Source organism: Nelumbo lutea, chromosome 6 (assembly GCF_056320005.1).
Source record: "Nelumbo lutea isolate HS-2025 chromosome 6, American lotus-T2T, whole genome shotgun sequence".
Taxonomy (NCBI): Eukaryota; Viridiplantae; Streptophyta; class Magnoliopsida; order Proteales; family Nelumbonaceae; genus Nelumbo; species Nelumbo lutea.
Window position 1 is genome coordinate 19455235 of NC_142689.1, and position 21783 is coordinate 19477017.

Genomic DNA, 21783 nt, shown 5'->3' on the forward strand with positions numbered 1-21783 from the left:
TCACTTTAGGGGTGATAATTTCAAACCCAACCCACTGAACCTATTCAGCTGGATCTCCTGCAAGATGGAACACCCCATTCAATTCAATAGAATTGCAATCAGGGTCTTTTTCTGTGCCGCTAGATTCAGTTTTCTCTCTAATAGCTTTAGCCTTAATTAAGCAACCCAACTTTGTCTATGTAAACATGGATCCAGTGCTGTCAGAATAGTGCAAGCTACAAGAACACTTGTCAGGATAAACTCGTTTGGTTTAGGGCATGTTTGCAGCATCTCAGGGAAGAACTCTAAAGCCTCAATTAAACAATCCACCCAAAGACAACCAATGAAGTTTTCAAAGAAGCCATCTTTACCAAAAACTGAAAACAAAATCATTGAACACAACCTTATTTACCTGTACAAGACCTGTACTCATTGTGCTCCAAGAGACTACATCTCTTTCCGGCATTGCATCAGACAATTCTTTAGGGTCCGTTTGGTTCGCAACCAGAATCGGAATTGGAATTGGAATGGTCCATTCCCGGCATCTGTTTGGTTCACTCAGGAATCGGAATTCTGATTCCTGATGTTTGGTTCAACTAGAAGCTAGAATCGAAATCAGCCAAAGTTTCCAATTCTGCCCCTGTTAAAAGAACCTCAAAAACGTTCACTAATTATATACTTTCAACATATACACATTGGGAATTCATGTAATTAAACCGTTTCTGTCATAAGAACTTCCATCTGATGACATGTTTAAAATCAAATCATCCTCGCTAGCAATTATGATTTATGAATTATATCTAATAAAACATGAACAAATTCATGGTAGTGCAACACAGTACCTAAATATTGCATCAAACAAGAACAGAACTCACGAAAACAAAATTGCCATGCCACTTGAATGATTTTCCATTGGAGAAGTGCATGTTTGCTATTAGGATGAGGACAGGGGCATAATGGAAGCCACTATCATCAAATAAGCCTTCAGTCGAGCCTAACCCCTAAAAGTTTGGCAGTGAGCTCCCATGCAACAATTGCAGCAGCATTTGCAGGAAATGCTCTTGCTAATGTGGGACCAATGCCAGTGTAGCATCCTTTAATTCCCTTCATCCTGTATATCTACAGAAACAGGCCTGATAAGAATGTGCCATAAGGTGGTTTGAACATCCAGGACTCTAGGGGGAGGAAAAGAACTACATATTACCGAGCTCAGTGTGCAAAATGGATTTCTACTAGAAGTTGAATTGGGTGCAGTCTGAATAACAGTCTTTGCCACATCAAAGGGTAGAACCACGGACCAGTACTGTCAAGAAGACCAAATATTGTGAAATCCAGTCTCATATGATTCTTATATGCATTAAGTTGTCAAGTACTTACTGCAACACCACCAAGCCCACCAGTGATTGTACAAATCCCTGCATCAATCAATATATTTGGCAGATGGCTATAGACAGATGAAGCAGAATTCACTTGCATGTACATGTAGTAACGTGTATACTCGTAAGTGCTGAAGAAGATCATATTTCCAACAGATTCTCTCAATAAAGTTGCAGTACCTCCACGAAATATACCCTTAAGCTGAGAATATAGATGACAATAAGTACCAATTACATCATTCTCCATGTTTCAAAGTAAACAGAGATATTATCTTACCCCCTCACTCTTTATTGTTTTAACAGCACAATCAAGAGGACTACTGTATTTGTCACATTTACCAACCAGCGAATCAGTCCCTTGAACTTGCATCCTACATGGAAGATCTCAATGTCACATGCAGAGATATGGCCAACAGACAATTGAAATACAGGAGGGCAGCAATTCACCTAAGCTGATTATAGCTCCGCCATAAGCTGCTGAAGGAATGATAAACTGAAGTTGTGGCTTACTGCTATTCAGTTCTCCCTTCACAAACAAGACATAGTACAAGTGTTTAACTAACCAGGGATTAAAATTAACTTTTGTAAGTAAAAATATATGCAACATCAACTAATGAGGTTATAGCCTGCAACAACTTGTTTCGGTGTTGAAAAAAATCATTGAACAGCATATTCAATCACTCTGACAGAGAAAAACCTGAAGTGATATTTTGGTTTGGGAATAAATGCCAAAAAGAATTGAACTTTCAACTGCCACTCCAATAAAAGAAGAAGTTGCACCTCGATATAGTCCTCTAACCTGTAAAATAACATAACCACACTTCATTATTTAGAATCAAAATTATGGAAAAGGTTTAGGTTTCTCAACTATATTACAAATTCACAGATACAAGTACTGTTTAGACCATCTGACCTGAATTGAACCACTAGATGCAGATGCACTAATAGCAAACACCCCCCCCCCCCCAAAAAAAATGAAAAGAAATAGATTCAGAGATATCAAATCAATGCAGTACAGCTTGTTTAAAATGAGATGGAACCCCCTTCTTAACAACAATACTGGTATTTTTCTCTATTAATGAATATCGTGGTAAATGTTTACAAAACTCTAATATGCTATTAGTTTTCTACCAAAAATAATAATAATAATAATATGCTATTAGCTAAACTTAGGAAGACAGCAGGAGAGGCAAAATGCTCACATCTTGGCAGGAAAATATCACTCAGTTGAATCTATCACCCACAAGATTTCTACTCAATTTCCATATAGAAGGTCTGCAGAGGACACTGGCAAAGTTACCTCATATGCTCAAGTTGACTAACAAGAACAGATAAAATGACTGCATATACACTGCTTGTTATCCCAATTGACTCAGATATCTCAAAATGAGTGAACACGTAGGAAGCGGATTGTGTAGTCAGTGACACAAGAGGAAGCATTATAACGATAACCAAGCCTCCAATTACCTGTCAAGGAAGAAATACAATTTTTAAATGTTACACTATCAGCTGGATGTTGCTGAAAATAACTTATCAGAAATCACTTAAAAATGAAAAGAAAGACAAAAAAAGAAAAGAAGAATAGTATACTATCTATGCTAGAAATAATAGTATTTCCCCTTCATTTCCTGTAAAAGGGAGCAATAAGAGCAGGTTGTGCTTCTATTTGCTAGTATTTAGACAGAGTTCTGTTTCACCTTTATAGATGCTAAGGTGCTTGGACCTTGCATGGGCACAACTTGAAGCAAGCTTCTGCCCTGGAAACCAAAAGACAAGTCATAAGGAAAGACAAATACCAACAGCATGTGAAATTGTATACTATCTATGCTGCATATACAAAGAGTTCAAGCCACAATAAGGAAAGACAAACCACTTTATTTGAGAATTTTCCTTTTTTCTGTTGCTTCTCCTGTGGATTGAATCGTAAGTACTTGTTAAATCCTGAATTCCTGAGTTTTATTGTAAGAGAATTCTAGTAAAATTTCAGCCTCAGTCTGGAGTGAAACAAAATTAACACATATCAAATAGTCAAGTTTAAGACAGCATGTACACATCATTATATTCGTACCATAATTTGACTATTGAATCATAGTTATACATCATTATCCATTAACAGCTTAGGGGTGATTGCTTGGTGGAATGGTAATATCATGAGTGAGAGAATATGAGATCAAGCCCAAGAGTGGTTGCTTAATGCAAAAGATGCTAGAGGCTAGGTCCATATCCAGCCCACCCCTCCCAAGGTCCCAGATAGCTGGGACCACAATTGGGCAACGGCTTTCCTCTATAAATCTAGCTACATCATTGTTTATTTTAAGCAACTTTACAGAAAATGATTTTATTACGGATCATCCCCCAAGCTTAGACCCTAAATTCCTCATTCCAAGAGATTAAAAGTTCCCATTAATTCTGTTAATACATGGATGGCAAAGAATATTTGTTTCCTTGGTGAACAGATGAACAATAGGAAAACTTAGTAGGAAAGCTTCAAAGGGAATGCTGTTACCAAACTACCAATATTTGACAAATATGGTGGTGCAGACAAGTGCTATACCCAGAATTCTCATGTATATTAAGAAGAAATATTTCAAATTACTCCGCATACAAAATAATTATTAACTATTATTATTATCTGGTCATCTCTGGTCCCCCTGTACAATGGCCTAAACAAGGTAAAGAATGGGGAGATCTGCAAGCTGTAGCAAGGGTGTAGATGGAAATACTGTCATTTGGAAAAAATCTTCAGATGATTCATGTATCTCTGGTCAGGATGAGTTTAGACTTGAATTGTGCATTGACTCTGATGACCCAAATTATGCCAAATTGCTATTTTTTTTGGAAATGCCAAATTCCTCACCGATTGCCTGGTGTAAAAAAACCGTTAATGGTAGCAGTGAAGTAGATCGATCCCAAAAATGAGTTAGTGAGAAATAAAAAAAGAAGGAAGAAAGAGGAAGAGGAGGAGAGGAAGAAGAAGATTCAATCAGCGGGCGGTTGATTTCGAAGGAGGAGGAGGATAATGGTTTAGCAGTGGTCTTGCCTCGCCGGAGGTTGGTTCGGCCTTCTGTTTGGCGATGGAGTTCTTCTTTTCAAAAAAATAAAAATAGATATTCATATCCGGAATGGGAATTGCATTCCCTGGGGAGGGGTCGAGAATGGCCATTCGCCCATACGAGGGATTTCCATTCCGCCTAGAATGGAAATGGGATTTCGATTCCGTCAAACCAAACATTTGGAATCGAAATGGATCATTCCGATTTCGATTCTGGACCCTTACTCCTGCGAACCAAATAGACCCCGAATCATGTCTCCGGATCTTGCATAGCCATCAATCATTAAATTTCAAGAAAAAAAAATGAAACCCACAATTGCTATCACATTAAAAGTTTTGAGACCCAAAATAAAAGCAGGAAAAGAACGCAATCCTTAATTAAGAAAGGTCCTAAAAAAAATGGGCATTGAATTTGTACCGCCGATTTGGAGTTCAGGGTATAACTCTGACTTTGGAACCATACAAGAAGTTACCGCCGTTGATTCCACGCCATTGGACGTTGGTTGCGCAGGGGTTTCGTCAGTGGTTGGCTCACTGACCAGGGCTAGAGCTCTGAATGAGAGAGCATGGGAGGGGAGTTCGACAGAGGCTTCCAAAGTGCAGTTTTTTGGTCTGTTAGTGTCGGGTTCAACCGGACGAATCGCCGTTAACGGCATTCACACGCTATTTCTAAAATAAATCGAAAGAGACGACGTGTTTGCCTCTGATTGGAGGGAGCCGATGCGTCTTTTTCATCGTCATCCATGTAATTTGGGATGTGTGGTCGTAGTTCTTTGCGGGGAGAGAAGGGGAGGTTAACTTATTGATGCATCAAAGTGAACTCAGGTCCAATGGCATCCATTGTCACCGCTGTTAACGGATGCGAGGTTGCTTTATCCTCTGCTGATGGAGGAGGATATGGCGCCAGGCCAGCAACATTGTTTAGAAGGAGAGGGTTTTTCTTATCTGTCATGTTTGCACCGTCGACGGCCGCTGTTGCAGCTCCCCAAGTCAACGACTCCAGGACTGAGCTTCTTCAAAGTAAATATGTTATCCTTACTAATTCCTTGTTTCTCTATTTCTGCTTCGTCATACTAACTAGCAACTCGCAATCTAAACATTATCAGGATATCTGAAGAAATCAAAGGAGAACAGGGCCAAAAATGAGAAAGAGGTAACCACGCTACTTCCTGTGATGGTTATCGTTTCTGTTGAATGTATAGGTTCTTTCAGTTGAAACAAGTAATTCATTGATGAACAACTGTGATGGTTATTGTTTCTGTATGTATGCGATCCCCTGTTAGTAGAGGCTGGATGATTATTACAAGCGAAACTACAAGGACTATTTCGAATTCTTGGAAGGGTCCATCAAGGCAAAGAAAGACAAACTCTCAGAAGCCGAGAAAGGAATTCTCGACTGGCTTCAGACCAACAAATGATTGCCGATTCCATCGTAGTGCGGCACTGGTGTCCTTCAAATCAAATTAAATGGTTTCCTCTTTCTCTTGTTCAGCTTTGAGGGAATGAAGAAGTAACTGGATATGCATTATTCTAGTTCTTTCCGTGCCCTCCTTATTGAAGGTCCTGGTGGGAAAACTCTTTTAGCTTGCTGAAAGTGTGGCACTGGTGCCTGTTACCATTCCTATTCTTCCAAGTGGGGTTTTGTATTACATATTAATAGTAAGTAAAATAGAACTTTATACTTGTGCAAACGGTAGACATAGCTTTAAATGTAACAAATATTAGGACTGAATTGCTGGATTTTCCTTTATTCGTTTTACCTCCCACCATCCAGAATTGAAAGCATAGACCATTCATTTTTTTTCGAAAAGCTCTTTCTTTTTCCTTGGTTTTTTGCTCTCAGCAGAAAAGATTTGGTCTTGAAAGATACCAAGAACAAACTAGACATAGAAGGAAATTTATGTTACTTATCTGAGAAATAAAAAAGAGAAAAGAGGATCCATCTTGAGAGTCATGAGGATGCATAGAAAAAGCTCAACGAATAGAATCATCAATAGTTGTCATGGTATTAATGCAAGTCTAGGTGATATGAGTGCCTATTTGGTTAGAACACCTGGCAAAATGATTCTACATTAACAATGCGTGGTTAATTTTAGCACACTTATATTAATATCTAAAAACCAACTTAGAGGCTGATGAGCCGTTTTTCCCTCTAGGCGGGACAGTCATTAGTTCAGCCATATGGGGTCAATGGGTCAAACCTGTGACATCATGACAAGGAAAATAAAGTCATACAAAAAACCTATAACCTGTTGAATGGATCACTGGATCATCTGTTTGGGTTGATGGGTCATTGACCAAGTGAATGATTTTATTCATATTGTGGTTAAAGGTCAGTCAGAACTGGAATTGTTATTGGGTCACCAGTTGACTAGCTGAGTCAATAATGGATTGAAAACATTAGTTTATCTAGGTTTTGTTTTGCAATGAAATAGCTTATTTTGGTTCCCTAATTGAAGTAGCAAGTAGCAAAAAATCAAAGTGATTTAACACGAAAGAGTCAAAAGTTAACAGTAAAATGAAAGCAACATCAACTGGAGCCAAGGCCACCTGTTGTGTTAGTCCAAGAGGGAGATATAGGGAGAATGTCTATGTATGACCTTATATGTGTTTATGAGTTAGACACCAATCAAAAACAGAATGTTTGTATTGACTATAATGGAAGAAAAACGAACAAAACAGAGGTATGGAATGGAGCTATACAGGGTGGGGAGATGTTGCTTTATTTTACTACTAAATGAGAGACGATACATTGTAAAATATACCTAAAGTTATGTCCAATACCCAGATCAGTTGACACTCTATTTTGGAATGATTGTGCTTTCATTAGCCGACAGATTTAGAGAGAAGTAGAAGAAGCAGCTTCTTGCAAAGATTAAACACAACACACTCCCATTGCTATCATGGTGGTGGTTCTTATTCTAAACCCGTTTTCTGGCTCTCCAAATAAAAAATTGGTCATTTGCAATTTCCCTTTACTATTAGAGCTGCAACTTTTAGAGGGTGTTCTTTTTTTGGATTTTGAGAGGAGGAAAGTTGGTCAATAGGATTTTGATTCTCATTGAACAAGAAACCCATGTTCATTTTTTAAATTTATGTGAAAACTAGTAAAAGTTTATTTTCTTAGGTATCACTTATCCGGATAAGTAATACCCATCTCCTAGGTAGATAGATTAACTTTCCCATCTAGGAAAAAATTGCTAATACTTGAATAGGATAAAAATATCCTTTTTAATAATAAAATTCTAATAGCTAAGATTATCATTACCTTATTTACATGAAAAATAAAAGAATATGGGTAAGTGACTTACCAAAAATCAAACGGGTTATTAATGGCCCGATTTCTCATTTGTACACTGCTCAGGCCCATTCAAATTATGACAACCTCAACCCGAGCCCACCCAAGTTGCATTCCTGTTTCACTTGTACCTTTATTTATACGATGCCACATAGCATAGTCTAGGTGATGCCTTCAATGATGTCATAAAATCTTGTTTTCGTGGGTGATTTGTTTCTTTCCTTCTAGGCTTCATTAATATTACAAACCAGGAAAATGCATGGAATGCCAGATCATCAAGCAGGTGTCGTGAGAGCGAAGCATCTAAAATCACTGAATATAACTTAAACATCATGGTTTTTAAAACTGAACCAGTCAGGGTCCGGTTATCGGTTCAAAGGATTTGATCGTTTGACCTAAATGGTTGGTTCGCTCTAACAAAAAAATAAATTGAAAAACGGTCAAAACCGTTCAAATGATTAACCGGCCGATTCAATGGTTTGCTGACCAAAATCAACGGTTTTGGGAAAAAAACGGTTTTGAGGAAAAATGGAACCGATCAAGTGACTGGTCTGGTTTTGAAAATCATGTTAAACATATAAGCCACTTCAACACTTTTGAAGGAAAAAGTTTATTTACTCAGGTAAGTGTAATTATTTGGGTAAGTGTTTTTGGGAAACATTACCTTGGTATATGTATTTTTCCATATTCTTTTATTTCCCAAATAAAAACAGGAAATGACCAATTTAACTATAAAAATCCATTATTAAAAGAGATGTTTTGTCCCATTCAAGTGTTGGAAACTTTCCCCCCAAGTGCGAAAGTTATTTACCCACATAGGAAATGAATAATCCGGGAAAATAAACTTTCCCTTATCCCTACATTAATCTGAAAAAAGAAACATGGGATTCTTGATCTATGGAAACCAAAACCTCATTAACCAATTTTTCCCCCTCTCAAAATCCAAAAAAAAGAACACCCCCTTAGATTACATTTAATGATACAATTTGATTCATAACTTTATCCCCAATCTTGACAGCCATTTTAATCTTGAGGTTAAAAGTTATCCAAAACCATAAACTCTTCTCTTCAATATCGACAGCCATTTTAATCGAGCTACATATCCCAAATGGGTGTCATGGCAACACAATCTGCGATATTCCCCAATTGGCATCGAACAGTTAATTAGAGCTGTAAATATGAAAGAACGAAATTCATCGATGCATGTTTGAGTTGTGTAAGGTATACCAGGACCTAATTCATTGATGTGGGCCATATAGTAGTATACCAACATTTGACTTTTGATCTAAGGCCATTTAATTGGCAAATCCAACTCTTAATAGAGGGGAATATTCATTTATCCTCACCTCACAAAATTTTATTTCTGAAAATAGTGTAGTGGGGTAATTGCTGCCAATACAAGGGGATATAGTGTTATAAATGGGGTATTGGAAGTTTTATATTGTTTTGCATAGGAAAAAGTTAAAATTTGTGGGGTGGGTTTCAGTGAGGTTCCCCTTAATATAAGGGATGGTTTCATACCATTGAAGACATTTCAAGTATGAATACCACTATATAAGTGCATTTTTAGTTTAATAATGTTTTGAGTTAAAATCAGGGTTTTCAAAACTGAACTGGACTGGATGGTCAGACTGGAAAAACCAGAAACCAGTCATTTGATCGGTTCTGTTTTTTCCTAAAACTGTTTTTTTTCTTAAAATCGTTGATTTTGGTCAATAAACCGTTGAACCAGTTGGTTAACTGTTCGAATGATATTGACCGTTTTTCAAAATTTTTTATTATTTTTTGCCAGAACGGGCCAATCGGTCGGATCAGACCATTGGAACCAGTAACCGGACTCCTGACCGATTCGGTCACCAGTTCGTTTTTAAAAACCATCGTTAAAAAATCTGTGCTATTAAATAGTATTCATGCCAGAGGCGTTTCAATAAATATTAATTTGATGTTTCCTGTTTTAAGAAGCAAAATCTCAACCTTGACTGTGCTAATATAGTGCTGACGTGTATGAAAACCACACGTTTTTCACCATGCAAAAATCAAGTAGTGTTTCAACTCAGAAGTTGTCCACATCATGGTTATGAGGTAGTTCGTTGGATTCCAAATGAATTCAAAGTGTGGTCAACATGAAATGAATTTAACTCATTAACTGTGAAAAGTAAATGGATTTCCTATTAGGAATAGAGGGGCATCTAGGTTAGATTGAAGTTCAATTTTGACACGGAAATGTGGATTAGCTTGTAGAGGTTATATATATATATATATATATATATATATATATATATATATATTTGGAATCGATGCCAATTTCTTAGATATCGGTGGTACATTATTGATTATTTTGGTGTTTGGCTGGCCAATATTTGAAGATTGATAAATTGGTCAAGAAAACAATGGTCAAAATTAAGTTGAAAAGAGAATTCAGCAAATTTGATAATTCCTCTTTTAAGGTCAGTTCTGATTATTTTTGGATGATCTGACATCTGCTGTGGATTGGGAGAGAGAGTTTCCATTGATTACGGATTTCTGCAAAAATTGTCGATTTCTGAAAACCAGCTGAGACGACAGCAATGGACACCGCATTGCTCAATAATGCAACATTTCTATGATTTTTTGCGCTAAGGACAAGGTAGGGTCCACTAATAAGACAGAAGTTGGATGTATCTTTCCTTCCACAGTCCCACGTTCCTCTCTCCGCGCGAGTTGTATGAATGAAGGCTGGATGGGGAATGAGTCGTTTATTAATTAGGGTAATTGGATGTATCTTTCCTTCCACAGTCCCACGTTCCTCTCTCCGCGCGAGTTGTATGAATGAAGGCTGGATGGGGAATGAGTCGTTTATTAATTAGGGTAAATCTCTTAAACACCCCTATTGTTTAGCTTAATGACACGTAGTATCCTTACTGTTTACCTATTCTCTTGCGGTACCTTTAAGTTTTCTGACAATTGTCGAATTTCTCCTCTGTTGTTATTCAACTGTTGGGTCCCGTTTACATATGATACTACATGATTGATACTTTTTTCCATAATTCCCAAACTACCCTTTTATAGTCGAAAATACTCTTTTGATTTTAGTTCGGGCTCGTTGGCTATGTCAACACTGAACCGATTGGACCTATCACCAACATTGGAACTAAGGCTCACCGACATCCAGTTGCCAATCACCGGCATTGATTGTCAGCGTCGACATCATCGGTGCAGTGGATTTTTCGTAGAGTAGGTTATCAGTCACTGGCGTCCTCTTACAAAACAGTGACCCCATGGATTGAAACCTGTTTTAACTTGTAGTGTCAGCAGCGGCGGCACCGTCGTTGGTGACCCCAAAAGGGTTTTGAAACCCACAGTGTGGGGGAGGAGAGAGAAGAATAGTAGTGGGATTTCGATTTCAAATAGATGTAGTCATTAACTATCATTTGTTCAAAGAAATGCCCAGCCCCCCACGGCACGCCCAACCCCCACCTAGCCCCCTAGCCCCCACCTAGCACGCCCAACCCGCCCAGCCCCTACCCGGCATGCCCAATCCCCCCAGCCCCCCGCCCCGTGCACGTCCAGCCCGCGTAGCCACCCAACCCCCACCTAGCATGCCTAGCCCACCCAACCCCCACCCAGCACGCCCAACCCGCGCAGCCCCCACCCCCCTTCCACCCCATATGCCCAGTCACCCGTATGTGACCTCTAATATGTTCTAATGATTGCAGGTACAACAACTGTGAGTGGGCACCATGAATGTGGTGTGTCCATGCAATGGAGAGTGTGTCATAGTCGTGGCTAGGCATGGAAAGCCTGAGAACGTTGAACGATAGTTTTATGGGTGACACTACTATGTATGTAAGTTATCAGTTAGATAATTTTGTTGTAGTTTTTCCAACATGGTCTATGTTTAATAACATGTATTTGTTGTAGTTTGCCCCCAATAAATAATGCAAATTTTTCTTATGTAAAGATGAAGCAATGATGTGTCCCTGTTGGGCTATGCCGAGTGTTCACATCAAAAAAGCTTAGTAGCCAAGGAAAACGGTTCTGGGTGTGCACAAAGCCTCAGGTAAGAAAAAAAAATGTTATTCCATAATTATTTTGTTCAATGACTTATGAAAATTCATTTTTTTTTGTAGGATGCAGGTGGTTGTAAATTCTTTTCATGGGTAACACTGGTGGATAGTGTAACTATGAAGGTAGATGATGGTTCAGGACTTTCTAGAATAAATGAAAGGTCATCTATGGACATTGGATGAAGTAGTAGCAGTTGTACAATCTGAAAAATGATAGTTTAGATAGGATGTTCGAATTTTGTGATAAGTTATTGAAGCGTATCAAGGACTAGTAGCAGTTGTACTCTCTCTCTCTCTCTCTCATATGTTTTATCAAACATTGAAGGTGTCTACTTAATCAAGTAGTTGTGAAAGATTCATGAACTAGTAGCACCTTTTTTCATATATAGATTGATTTCATAACTAGTTCTATAACATGCACAAAACCAATTCAACACTGTTAAACATGGCAAGTTGGTGGGCTAGACATGTACAGAATGTCTACTACAATGTATTTACCCCTGCATTGAAATTAATGCAAGGACTGTCAAATTTAGCATTCATGGGTGGGGCAATCATGTTTCTACTACAATTGTGTCATTGGTGGGCCAGTCAAGTTTCTGCTACAATGTAGAGCAACAACCTTTCCTCCTTGCTCAACTAAAGGAATAGCACCCGACCCAGTCAAATACATTAAATCAATATATTCAAAAATAGACTATCAGTTATGAAATCAGTCTATTCAAATTGTTCTCTCCACCCTATTAGTTATGAAATCGTGACCAAGTTAGACTATTAGTTATGAAATCAGTATTCAGTATATTCAAAGATAGACTATCAATTATGAAATCAGTCCATTTAGTTTGGGTTTCAACTAAATCAAACACCTGCATCCATATGCAAGATGATATGAAGAACCTGTATCAACTGAAGCAAACACTCACATCAAACCCAACTTGCATCCATATGCATTAGATCTAAGGAATTCAAATGAATTCCAAAGAATTCCAAAAAGTAAGAACTGTATCAACTGTATCAATACACAAGTTCTATAACCAGTAACAAGTCCATATGCTCTCTCCTACACCATTGTTCCAAAGTTCAAAATATAATCACTAACAAGTTTCGTGTCAAAATATATCAAAGTTCAAAAAAAAGTTGTGTTCCTTTGCCTCTCATGGTTGGGAGTATCTCAAATCCTGGCTACTCTGTTCCTCTACCTACACACACCAATTAGAATGAAAGTCGGTACAAATTTCAGCTGACATACTAAATTGTTATGATAAAACAAAAAAATGTCCTCACTTGTCTTCCTAATGAAACAATGTCTGGATGTTGCAAGTTCCCCGTGTCAACTCTACCACCTATACCTCCACTAATAGACCTTCCCCTCCCCCTCCCCCTTGTTCTACCACCCCTATCAGACATTCCACTTGCACTACCACTTGCTGCTCCTGATGATGAGCTAGCAACAACTTGTGTAGAAATAGCCCCTCTCTTGGGTGGCAAAACTTTCCTTCTTGCAGACTGGGTATGATCATGATCAGCAACATGCCTCTACCCTACACATCAAATACCCTAATTAGTACACAGTACACAAGTAAAATACCATTCATAACTTCATTTATGTTGAGTCTTGAGTGATTTTTTTACCATTGGAGTCTCTCTCTATTCATATTCGGAGGAAGGGCTCTACAATTCCTTTTGTTGTGCCCTGTTAAACCACAAATGGAACACCTGACTGTCTTCCATTCTAGTGGGGCTCGGTATAATGGGGTTGCTTCATCCTCTTCTCTTTTTCTCATGGTTGAGGGTCGACCTGGCCTCCTCCTCACTATGGGAGGTGTAACTGGGTGGTGTTGCACTTGTCGCCAGTATTTCTATCCTGGGAGAGCATGAATAAAATGATTGTACACCTGTTCATATGTTGCCTTGTGGAAGGCCTTGTCACATAGGTCCTCTACCCTACTTCTTGTAAAGGTAAGCACTGCAAGTAGATGAGCACATGGTAGGCCATTTATATCCCAAACCTTACATATACATGACATTAAATCCATCTTGGTGACATTTTCAACCAAGTCAGCTATAGTATTTGAAATCATATTGCCCTTATTGGAAAACCCTAACAGACTTGTTCAAACACAATAAGTAAGTACATATACAATGAACTGCTCAAGCCAAAAACACAAGTATATGAGAAATAAACATCACCTAGCTTCCCTTGTTCTCTTGTCAATGATTGAATGCACTTTAGGCAACAGATCATACCTAAGTACAGTGGATGCCTTGTGTTTATAGTAAATCTTCTGCATCCATTTTTTCCTTATGTCCTCCAGCATTTCAACAATCAGCATTGCTCTGGCCTCCTCAATCCACGCATTAAATGTCTCTGTCCAGTTGTTTGTTATCTCATTCGACTTAACTAATGGGTCAAACCCATGCTTGGACCATGTGTCGGGGGGATCCTACTAAGCCATTCAAATGCATCTCTGGACATTTGATTACTTCCATGTAATGAACAAAGTTAGACTGGGTATATGATTTCCTAGCAGCCCATACAACATCCTTCAATGGTTTTTCCTTGAATAGATTTTTGAAGTTGCTATATAGATGACGTAGACAGAACCCATGATTTGCACCAGGCATGCAACATGATACTGCTTCAACAATGCCCTACAAACAAACATCACATTTGTTAGTGCTATTTGTAATCAAAACAAAGGAAATTATGCATTAACTCAACCAAACAATATATATATATATACCTTTTGCCTATCCAACATAAATGTCCACCTGTGTGGGTCATCAATACCTAGAGCATCTCTTAACTCAACCAAGAACCATGTCCAACTGTCTCTGCTTTCAGCTTCCACCATAGAATATGCAATAGGAAAATTTTCATTATTGCCATCAATCCCTACAGCTGTGAGTATTATACCCCCTATTGCACCAGTTTTGGTGTGGCAACCATCCAGTTGAATTATCTTTCTGCAACCATCCAAGAACCATACCCCTTGGACTTGCAAGGCATATGAATACTCTCTTGGAAACCCCATATGTGTTTTCTTTTGAGTCAAGTGGGGCATGCAGTTTCACAACAGACCTAGGGTTGCTTGCAAGCAAGGTTGTACAGTACTGAGGGAGTATTGCATATGAATCTGCCAAGGATCCCCTGATCCTATCAACAACCTTAAGCTTGGCCCTATGTACTTTCCTCCATGTCACATCTATCACAAACATTCTTCTAATTTCAGACCTAAGCACACCCATGTATTTGTTGCCTCCCTATTTGTAGTCACCCTAATACAACTATGTGTATTGATGTAACCGTTTCTGGTCACATACCAATTTTTAGTGGTGTATCAATTTTTTTGGCTAAGTACCTCGTCATTTGACATGTTCCCAAGAGAGGATGGTGGAGCTCCCTGGTGTAGTGCAACCCGGTTGCCCTCTGCATGAGGTGATCTCCTCTCCTTTGTAGGCGGCGGGAGTTGAGGGACCTGTGAGAACTCCATCTTTTCCTCATCTTTGTAGGCGGCGGGAGTTGAGGAACCTGCGAGAATTGAATCAGAGGACCCGTGGGTATTTTCCCGGCGGGGACTCTCCGATGCTTAAATTAGCATTCTAATTGTAGGGAGCTTGGAGAGAAATGAGAGAGCTAGAGAGCAGAGATTACCTCGATTTTTTTCACTCTCTCCCCCTTGTCTTTGGGGGTCGGAGTCCTTATATAGTGGTGTCCTGTCAAATCAAGTGCAACAGCCTCTGTCAAGTCAGGCGTAACCGCCTCTGTCTCTCTACCACAGCCATTACTGCCAGAGCTGAGGTGGCAGGTGCAGGCGGCTGCTGCAGAGTATGGCTCTGCCAGTCAAGGGACAATTCTCAGGACTGGCAGGCACGGCGCCGCCTAGCGAGAGACGAGGGCGTAGGTCTCCGGATCTATCAGGTATGGTTGTCAGGCAGGAGATCTTCCTACGATACACCGAGCTGCCCCTAAGTGTCGAGCTGCCTATGCCAAACTACCTGTAAGCGCCAAGTTGCCCCTAAGTGGCGAGCTCTTCGAAAGACGCCAAGCTGCCTGCGGAGTGGCCAGCTACCTGTGGCGAGCTGCCCCTAGCTATACCGAGCTCCTCGAGCTATGCCAAGTGGCTTGTGGCGAGATTTGTCGAGCTGCCTGTGGCGACCCATGCCGAGCTCTGTAAGTGGCGAGCTCTGCCGAGCTACCCGAGCTTCCGGAACTGCCCAATTGTCAAGAGGCTGCACTTGGTTTGCATGAGGTGCCAGGTGTCACAATTTCACTGGAGGGCCAAATCTGCCCTCATCATGTATCATTGAGGGTCTTAACTATGAAGTTGCCTCCATCATGGCTAAGGGAGGCATGAATCTTCCAGCCACAGTCAACTACAGCGCACACTCCAATAAACCTACACTTCTCATTTTTCTTTCTTTTAATCTCTATACCCTCCACCACACAATATTGTCTTAGTGTTTGCTTAAACTCTTTCACATTGGGAAACTCCATACCAACCCGAAAATCTTGGTATGGAAAAGTCAAACTCCAGTGTATTGCCCCTCTCCCTTGGACTATCATAATCACTAGTAGGCTCATAGTCAGACAAATCAGCACTACCACCATCATGTACACCCTCGTTGCCATCATCCTCATCCAAACCCTCATGATCCCCACCATCATCATCTTCCCCACCATCTTCATCCGAATAATCATCACCATCATCTTCCTAGTAAGCATCACAATCATCATACAAACCCTTAAATTTCCCATCATCAACATCATGATGATCATCCAACCCCTCATCAATGCCATGGCTATGACCAGCAACATCATCATCATCAACTACATAACAATCAACATCATCATCATCATCTTGCATTTGTTCCTTTACCTTGCCACTGCACCCATCATCCATACTAATACACTTGGCTTCTGTATAAGTAACATATAATATTATCTTATGGAGGTCCCCATGGATAGCAAATATGTCCATCGCATCATTTTCACAACCAAGAACACCTAATGCTCCTCTAAATCCTAACTTGGTATCCTATAATTGATAGTTACAATGCTTCCAAGAGGTATAGCAACCAATGAACAAAAGTCATTCAAGATGTCTAGATAGCATATTCTATCACTATCCACATTATCCACATGTCCAACTTGACTATTTACGTATGATAACTTCTCATCTATGGACTTCCAATGGCCACCATAATTGATGATGAACATGTATCTACTCCCATCCATCACCTACATCATAGACAGGGATAACTATAGTTACAACATAAGCTACACAATAAGTACACAACAAGCTACACAATAAGATACACCCTAAAGACCATAACCTACAAAATAAGCTAACCACAACTGAAAACATAAGCTACACTATGAGCAAGAACAATTCCAATCATGGGACCTACACTTGAAACAATGTTTCATACATTGGTATTGACAGATTCATGCTGAAATAGTGTTTCAGACATTTTGTCAAGCACTTGGACCCACGTGTTGATCCCATGTGTATGAATTAAAGCAGACACATGGGTCCCAACACACCACATATACCCAAATCTGCGAGTGGTCCCCCAAAACCTCCAAGTGCCATTTTACCCAGATTTGTCAATGAATCTCTGTGAGTGGTCCCCAAAAACCTAGCTAAAAAACACATAAAAAGTTGGGTCATACCTCTGTGATGACAGAAAACGCAGGCTATCTTAGTGAAAGTTGTAAGAAAAATATTTGAATCCCATTGCAAAACGGTAAAAATTTGTAAGAAAAATATTCCAAGAGCAACTAGCTCAGAGAAATGACAAATGTCATCCCTCCCTCAAAAAAACAAGACTGAAATGCATGTTTTTCATACAAACCTATTGTGCACCGCCATACAACTTGCCGGATTTTGCAGCGGAAATCGTGGAAGATGACTGTGGTTCTTCTCCGCACAAACATTGATGTATTTTTCTCCAATGACGATGATAAGTAGTGTTCGGGTGAGAATAATACTTTAATCTCTCCCTCATTAAGGGAGGGCAAAAACATAATTTGAAAAATAGTGCAAAATGGGTTCGATATGAGTGAGAGTTAACGGAAGGGTAAAAACATAAAATCATCTTTTCTGTCCTGATTTAACGATAATGACAATTATCAGAAAACTTAAGGGTACCGCAAGACAATAGCTAAACAGTAAGGGTACCGCGTGTTATTAGGCCAAACAATAAGGGGGTGTTTAAGAGATTTACCCTATTAATTATTAGCTAGTAATTCCTACCTCCCATATGCCAATTGCTTGATTGAGTAGCAATTCCTCCCACTACATGTACTCAATCAAGCAATTAACCTTAGCCAAGTGTAACCTACATTTTAGCATGGTTTTTAAAATTGATCTAGTGATTGAACCGGTTAGGGGTTCAGTTATCGGGTAAAACGGTCTAATCATTCGAACCGAACGCTTGGCCCATTCTGACAGAAAAATATAAAAATAAAAGAAAATTCAAAAAAATAAAAATGGTCAAAGCCGTTCGAACGGTTAACCACCCGGTTTAGCGGTTCGCTGACCAAAATCAACGGTTTTGGGGGGAAATCCGGTTTTTGGGGAAAACAAAGACCGGTTCCTAGTTTTTCTGGTCCGACCGTCCAGTCTAGTATAGTTTTGAAAACCATGCATTTTAGGCCCCATTTGTTTTTTAAAAGGAGCAATTTTGTTCCATTAAGTGTTGGGTAACTTACCCACTTGAGAGATTGGATCACTTACACACGTAAATTGAAAAAAAAAAAAAAATAGAACATACAAAGACCCTCCCGTACTATGGGTTAGTGGCAAAGACCCCTTTTGCATTTTTTTTTTTTTTTGCGACAAAGACCATAAAAAAAAGTCCAACGCCACGTACTGTGCCAACATATTCCCTCCACTTTCACATTGGCTAATTTGATTTGGTGGGATCTTGAACCAATGCATCAAATTAGCTAACCTTATAAACGCCTTTCTGGGGTTACTATCCATTGTTGAGGATTTGTTCCATGGTAATTGGTGAGGTCCACTTGACATTAACAGGTTTAAGAGGTTGAACTTCTAGAAATTTTTCTTCTACCTACTTTGGGTGACTTTCAGTAGTTGACATAGCCTCTAGCGTCAGAATCTAATGGTTGATGTTCATCTCATCACTCTGGCCCCGGGCCTCGCTTACGCGTAACTGTAGTCTAACTTCCTTTGGGGCTTTAATAAGTTGACATGCATAACCTCTGACGTCAAAACTTAGAAGCAAGCCAATGAGCCAGAGCAGTGGGATGCTTTGCAACTTTGAATCGTTTAGGCTATGTTTGGTTTGAAGGAAAAAGTAAAGAAAGGAAAGGAAAGGCAAGAAAATCCACACAAGGAAAAGGTTTTTCTACCTTTACCTACTTTTTCCTTTAAACCAAACATAACTTTAAGGAAAATTTGAATATAGATGAATTTCTACGAATGTTTAATCTGCCATGTACAAATATATATATATATATATATCTTATTCTAAATGCATTGACGAAACATCACCTAAAACCAAATCAAAGTCTCCACAAAATCTGGAAATCGATTAAGAACCGACAAGAGGATTATAGCTTTAGCTTGTATCTCCACTAGTTCATCCTCCTAATAAGTTTATTGATATAATGTTCCTGATTTCCAGCATCCAGCATCCCCACCTTCAACATAATGGTTTCTCTTCTTCTTCAAGCCGCTAGATGGAGCACTCAACTTGAATGACCAAAAAAAATTGTTTGCCTCCTTGAAGTGGGGCCCTACTGTACTGATCTCATGGATCCGATCTTCCATGTATATGATCCTATACTTTCCTAGGGCCTGTTCAATTATATATAGAATTATAGTCAAAGCAATCTAATGTCTATTCAACCCTATGCAACACATTCATAGTTTCTTTGTTGACTTTCAAAAACACACCATTAAAAATCTGTCTCAAACGGTGGGTGCATTGCATTGATACCATGGATACGAATAATGAACAGCAATTTGGCTTCTGGATTAATATAGAAATCATCTTTCAGCTTGGCCTCGCGCTTCAATTTGATTAGCTCTTTCTCCTGTTCCTGGTATTCTTTAACATATTGTTCAGTCCTCTTGAAGATGAGTTTTCGGTTTTCAACTTTAACTCAATTATACTCCACCAAGGAACAAGCTTATATCCATCCTTCACCATTCATTGATTACCTATTGTCTTGATCACCAGTTCATAATCCCGTTACGAAACTGCAGACTCGTCTATGAAACCACCAAGATCTCAAGCTGCTTATGTTGCGCTGTGCGAGAATGGTAACTGATTGGTTGTGTGGGTTGCAGAGTTTTTGAGACACTCCCCGTCTGGAACCTTTGTTCATCATCGCCCTTTCGGTGTCCATCTAGTCCTCTCACTGCAAATCCTTCTAATGTCCAATAGCACCCCTATACAGTGAGATGAAGAATATGGTTTAGGCTATATCTGCCGGTTCCTGGGGACACCAAGGAGGCAGCAGAGGATGATGTGTTATCTGATGGGACGGCGGTGAAATGTTGTTGACGAATTAAAGAAAATGTAAAATAAATTAGAAAGGGGTAGTTTAGACATTTAAAAAAATGTAAACAGCCAGATGAGAATCTTTTTTAAAGTTAATTGACAAGTGCTAAGAGGGGGGTCTTTATCTAACAGCCAAAGTTAAGGGAGACTTTATAAGAAAAAGAAAAAAACGCAGGGGTCTTTGTCACTTACCCGACCCCATAATAATAATAATAAGACGGGGGAATCATTGTAATTTAACCTAAATATTTTGATAAATGGAAACCAAAGAGTCATTGATTAACTTTCCCCGAGGGAGGGTCCTTACAGTTTGTATTGAAAGTTTACCCCATGTGCTGGTGTATGATCATGTCCTCTCTCAAGTGGCAGCTTATATACTCACCACTAATCACGAGCACAATTCTCGATCAAAATGGAGCGAGAAGGAAAGAGTGGATAAGGACCAACAGGCAACAGCTATTTCTGGCTCTACCCAAGTAAGCGACACCCAATTGCAGTTGGGCTTTGGCAATCGGCAACATCTGGACTGGATTCTGGTCTCCGGACAGCATTGAGACAAGGGAATGATATAAAAACACACCCACGACTTGAAGTAGAAATAAATAATCAACCCTTCTTTGTTTAAGCCCAAAAGAGAGAGAGAGAGAGGGTCCGAACTCGCGAGATTCATTCCTTTAATTGACTGGAAATAGAATTAATTAAGAGAATGAAGAAAACAAATAATTGTAAACAACACAAAGCCCAGTGAAAGCAAACAGCCTCAAACTAAGTACATAAACAAATAGTAAAAACAAAACACAATTAAACAAATACATAGACCACATTCTACTAAAACAGGATGCATGTTTTATTTGGTGAATATATTAATTAGTAAGATCTCAAGACAGGATCTCTGAAGCTTTATTGAGGTCCTGGACTGGAAGTAGGGGTGACATACTTCTATATTGGGCATTATATTTTTTCCATACATATATCCCTTCACCCTCGTCTTGACTTCCTATCGAGTATGGGCTACCAATCCACCCTATCCTACCTATTTGTCTTATCTAATCTTCTTACATGATGCATGCACAGAAAAGATAAAACCTAAGTTTTACCTTTCTTTTTATAATTAAATTAAAATAAATACATATTATCCATATGGGTCTCGCTCGCAGTATCACTTCAAATATTGCGGTGGTCTTAGCTTCATAGAACATGGTAATAAGTCTTTTTCAAAACATGGTTCTTAAGTCCACCTTTGGAGACAACTTCAATTGAAAAAATGAAGAATTAAAAACTGTTGACACAAATATTCAGTAATTGCACAAAATATTTGAATCAGATGATCTCAGATAACATTATGGTGGTGCCTGGATGGATGACCCTTTTCTGATGAAAAACGAGAGTTTATATTGGGTTTCATTCTCATCACAAGAATTTTCAACTAATCCGAAATACATTTTAATTACGCTCATATTTGGTTCTTAGCTCCCGGTGCGGCATGAAGCAGTA

The 21783-nt window shown here is 39.1% G+C and overlaps 2 protein-coding genes and 1 pseudogene across 2 annotated transcripts; 1 reads left to right on the forward strand and 2 right to left on the reverse strand.

Annotated features, from left to right (window-relative positions):
* Positions 1-681: 681 nt before the first annotated feature.
* On the reverse strand, positions 682-5044 carry LOC148847754 (mitochondrial arginine transporter BAC1-like). Its single transcript, XM_088947948.1, is given in 8 exon segments — positions 682-1098; positions 1184-1282; positions 1357-1557; positions 1633-1881; positions 2053-2154; positions 3053-3112; positions 3226-3304; positions 4826-5044. Coding segments are annotated over 6 exon segments (819 nt in total). The 5' UTR covers positions 3086-3112; positions 3226-3304; positions 4826-5044; the 3' UTR covers positions 682-963.
* LOC148847755 (photosystem I reaction center subunit N) lies at positions 4902-6157 on the forward strand. The gene is made up of 3 exons (XM_088947949.1): positions 4902-5427; positions 5514-5560; positions 5694-6157. The coding sequence occupies exons 1-3, from the start codon at positions 5238-5240 to the stop codon at positions 5823-5825; spliced, it is 369 nt and encodes a 122-aa protein (XP_088804075.1). The 5' UTR covers positions 4902-5237; the 3' UTR covers positions 5826-6157.
* Positions 6158-19357: 13200 nt separating this feature from the next.
* LOC148847756 (large ribosomal subunit protein uL30y pseudogene) lies at positions 19358-20134 on the reverse strand (annotated as a pseudogene).
* Between the last annotated feature and the right edge of the window lie 1649 nt (positions 20135-21783).

Bases quoted from the DNA above. Each gene is read 5' to 3' on its own strand.
- LOC148847755 (XM_088947949.1), top strand. From the start codon at position 5,238: ATGGCATCCATTGTCACCGCTGTTAACGGATGCGAGGTTGCTTTATCC. The intron at 5,428-5,513 runs GTAAATATGTTA...AAACATTATCAG, and splicing joins CAGGACTGAGCTTCTTCAAA to GATATCTGAAGAAATCAAAG. The intron at 5,561-5,693 runs GTAACCACGCTA...CCCTGTTAGTAG, and splicing joins GGGCCAAAAATGAGAAAGAG to AGGCTGGATGATTATTACAA.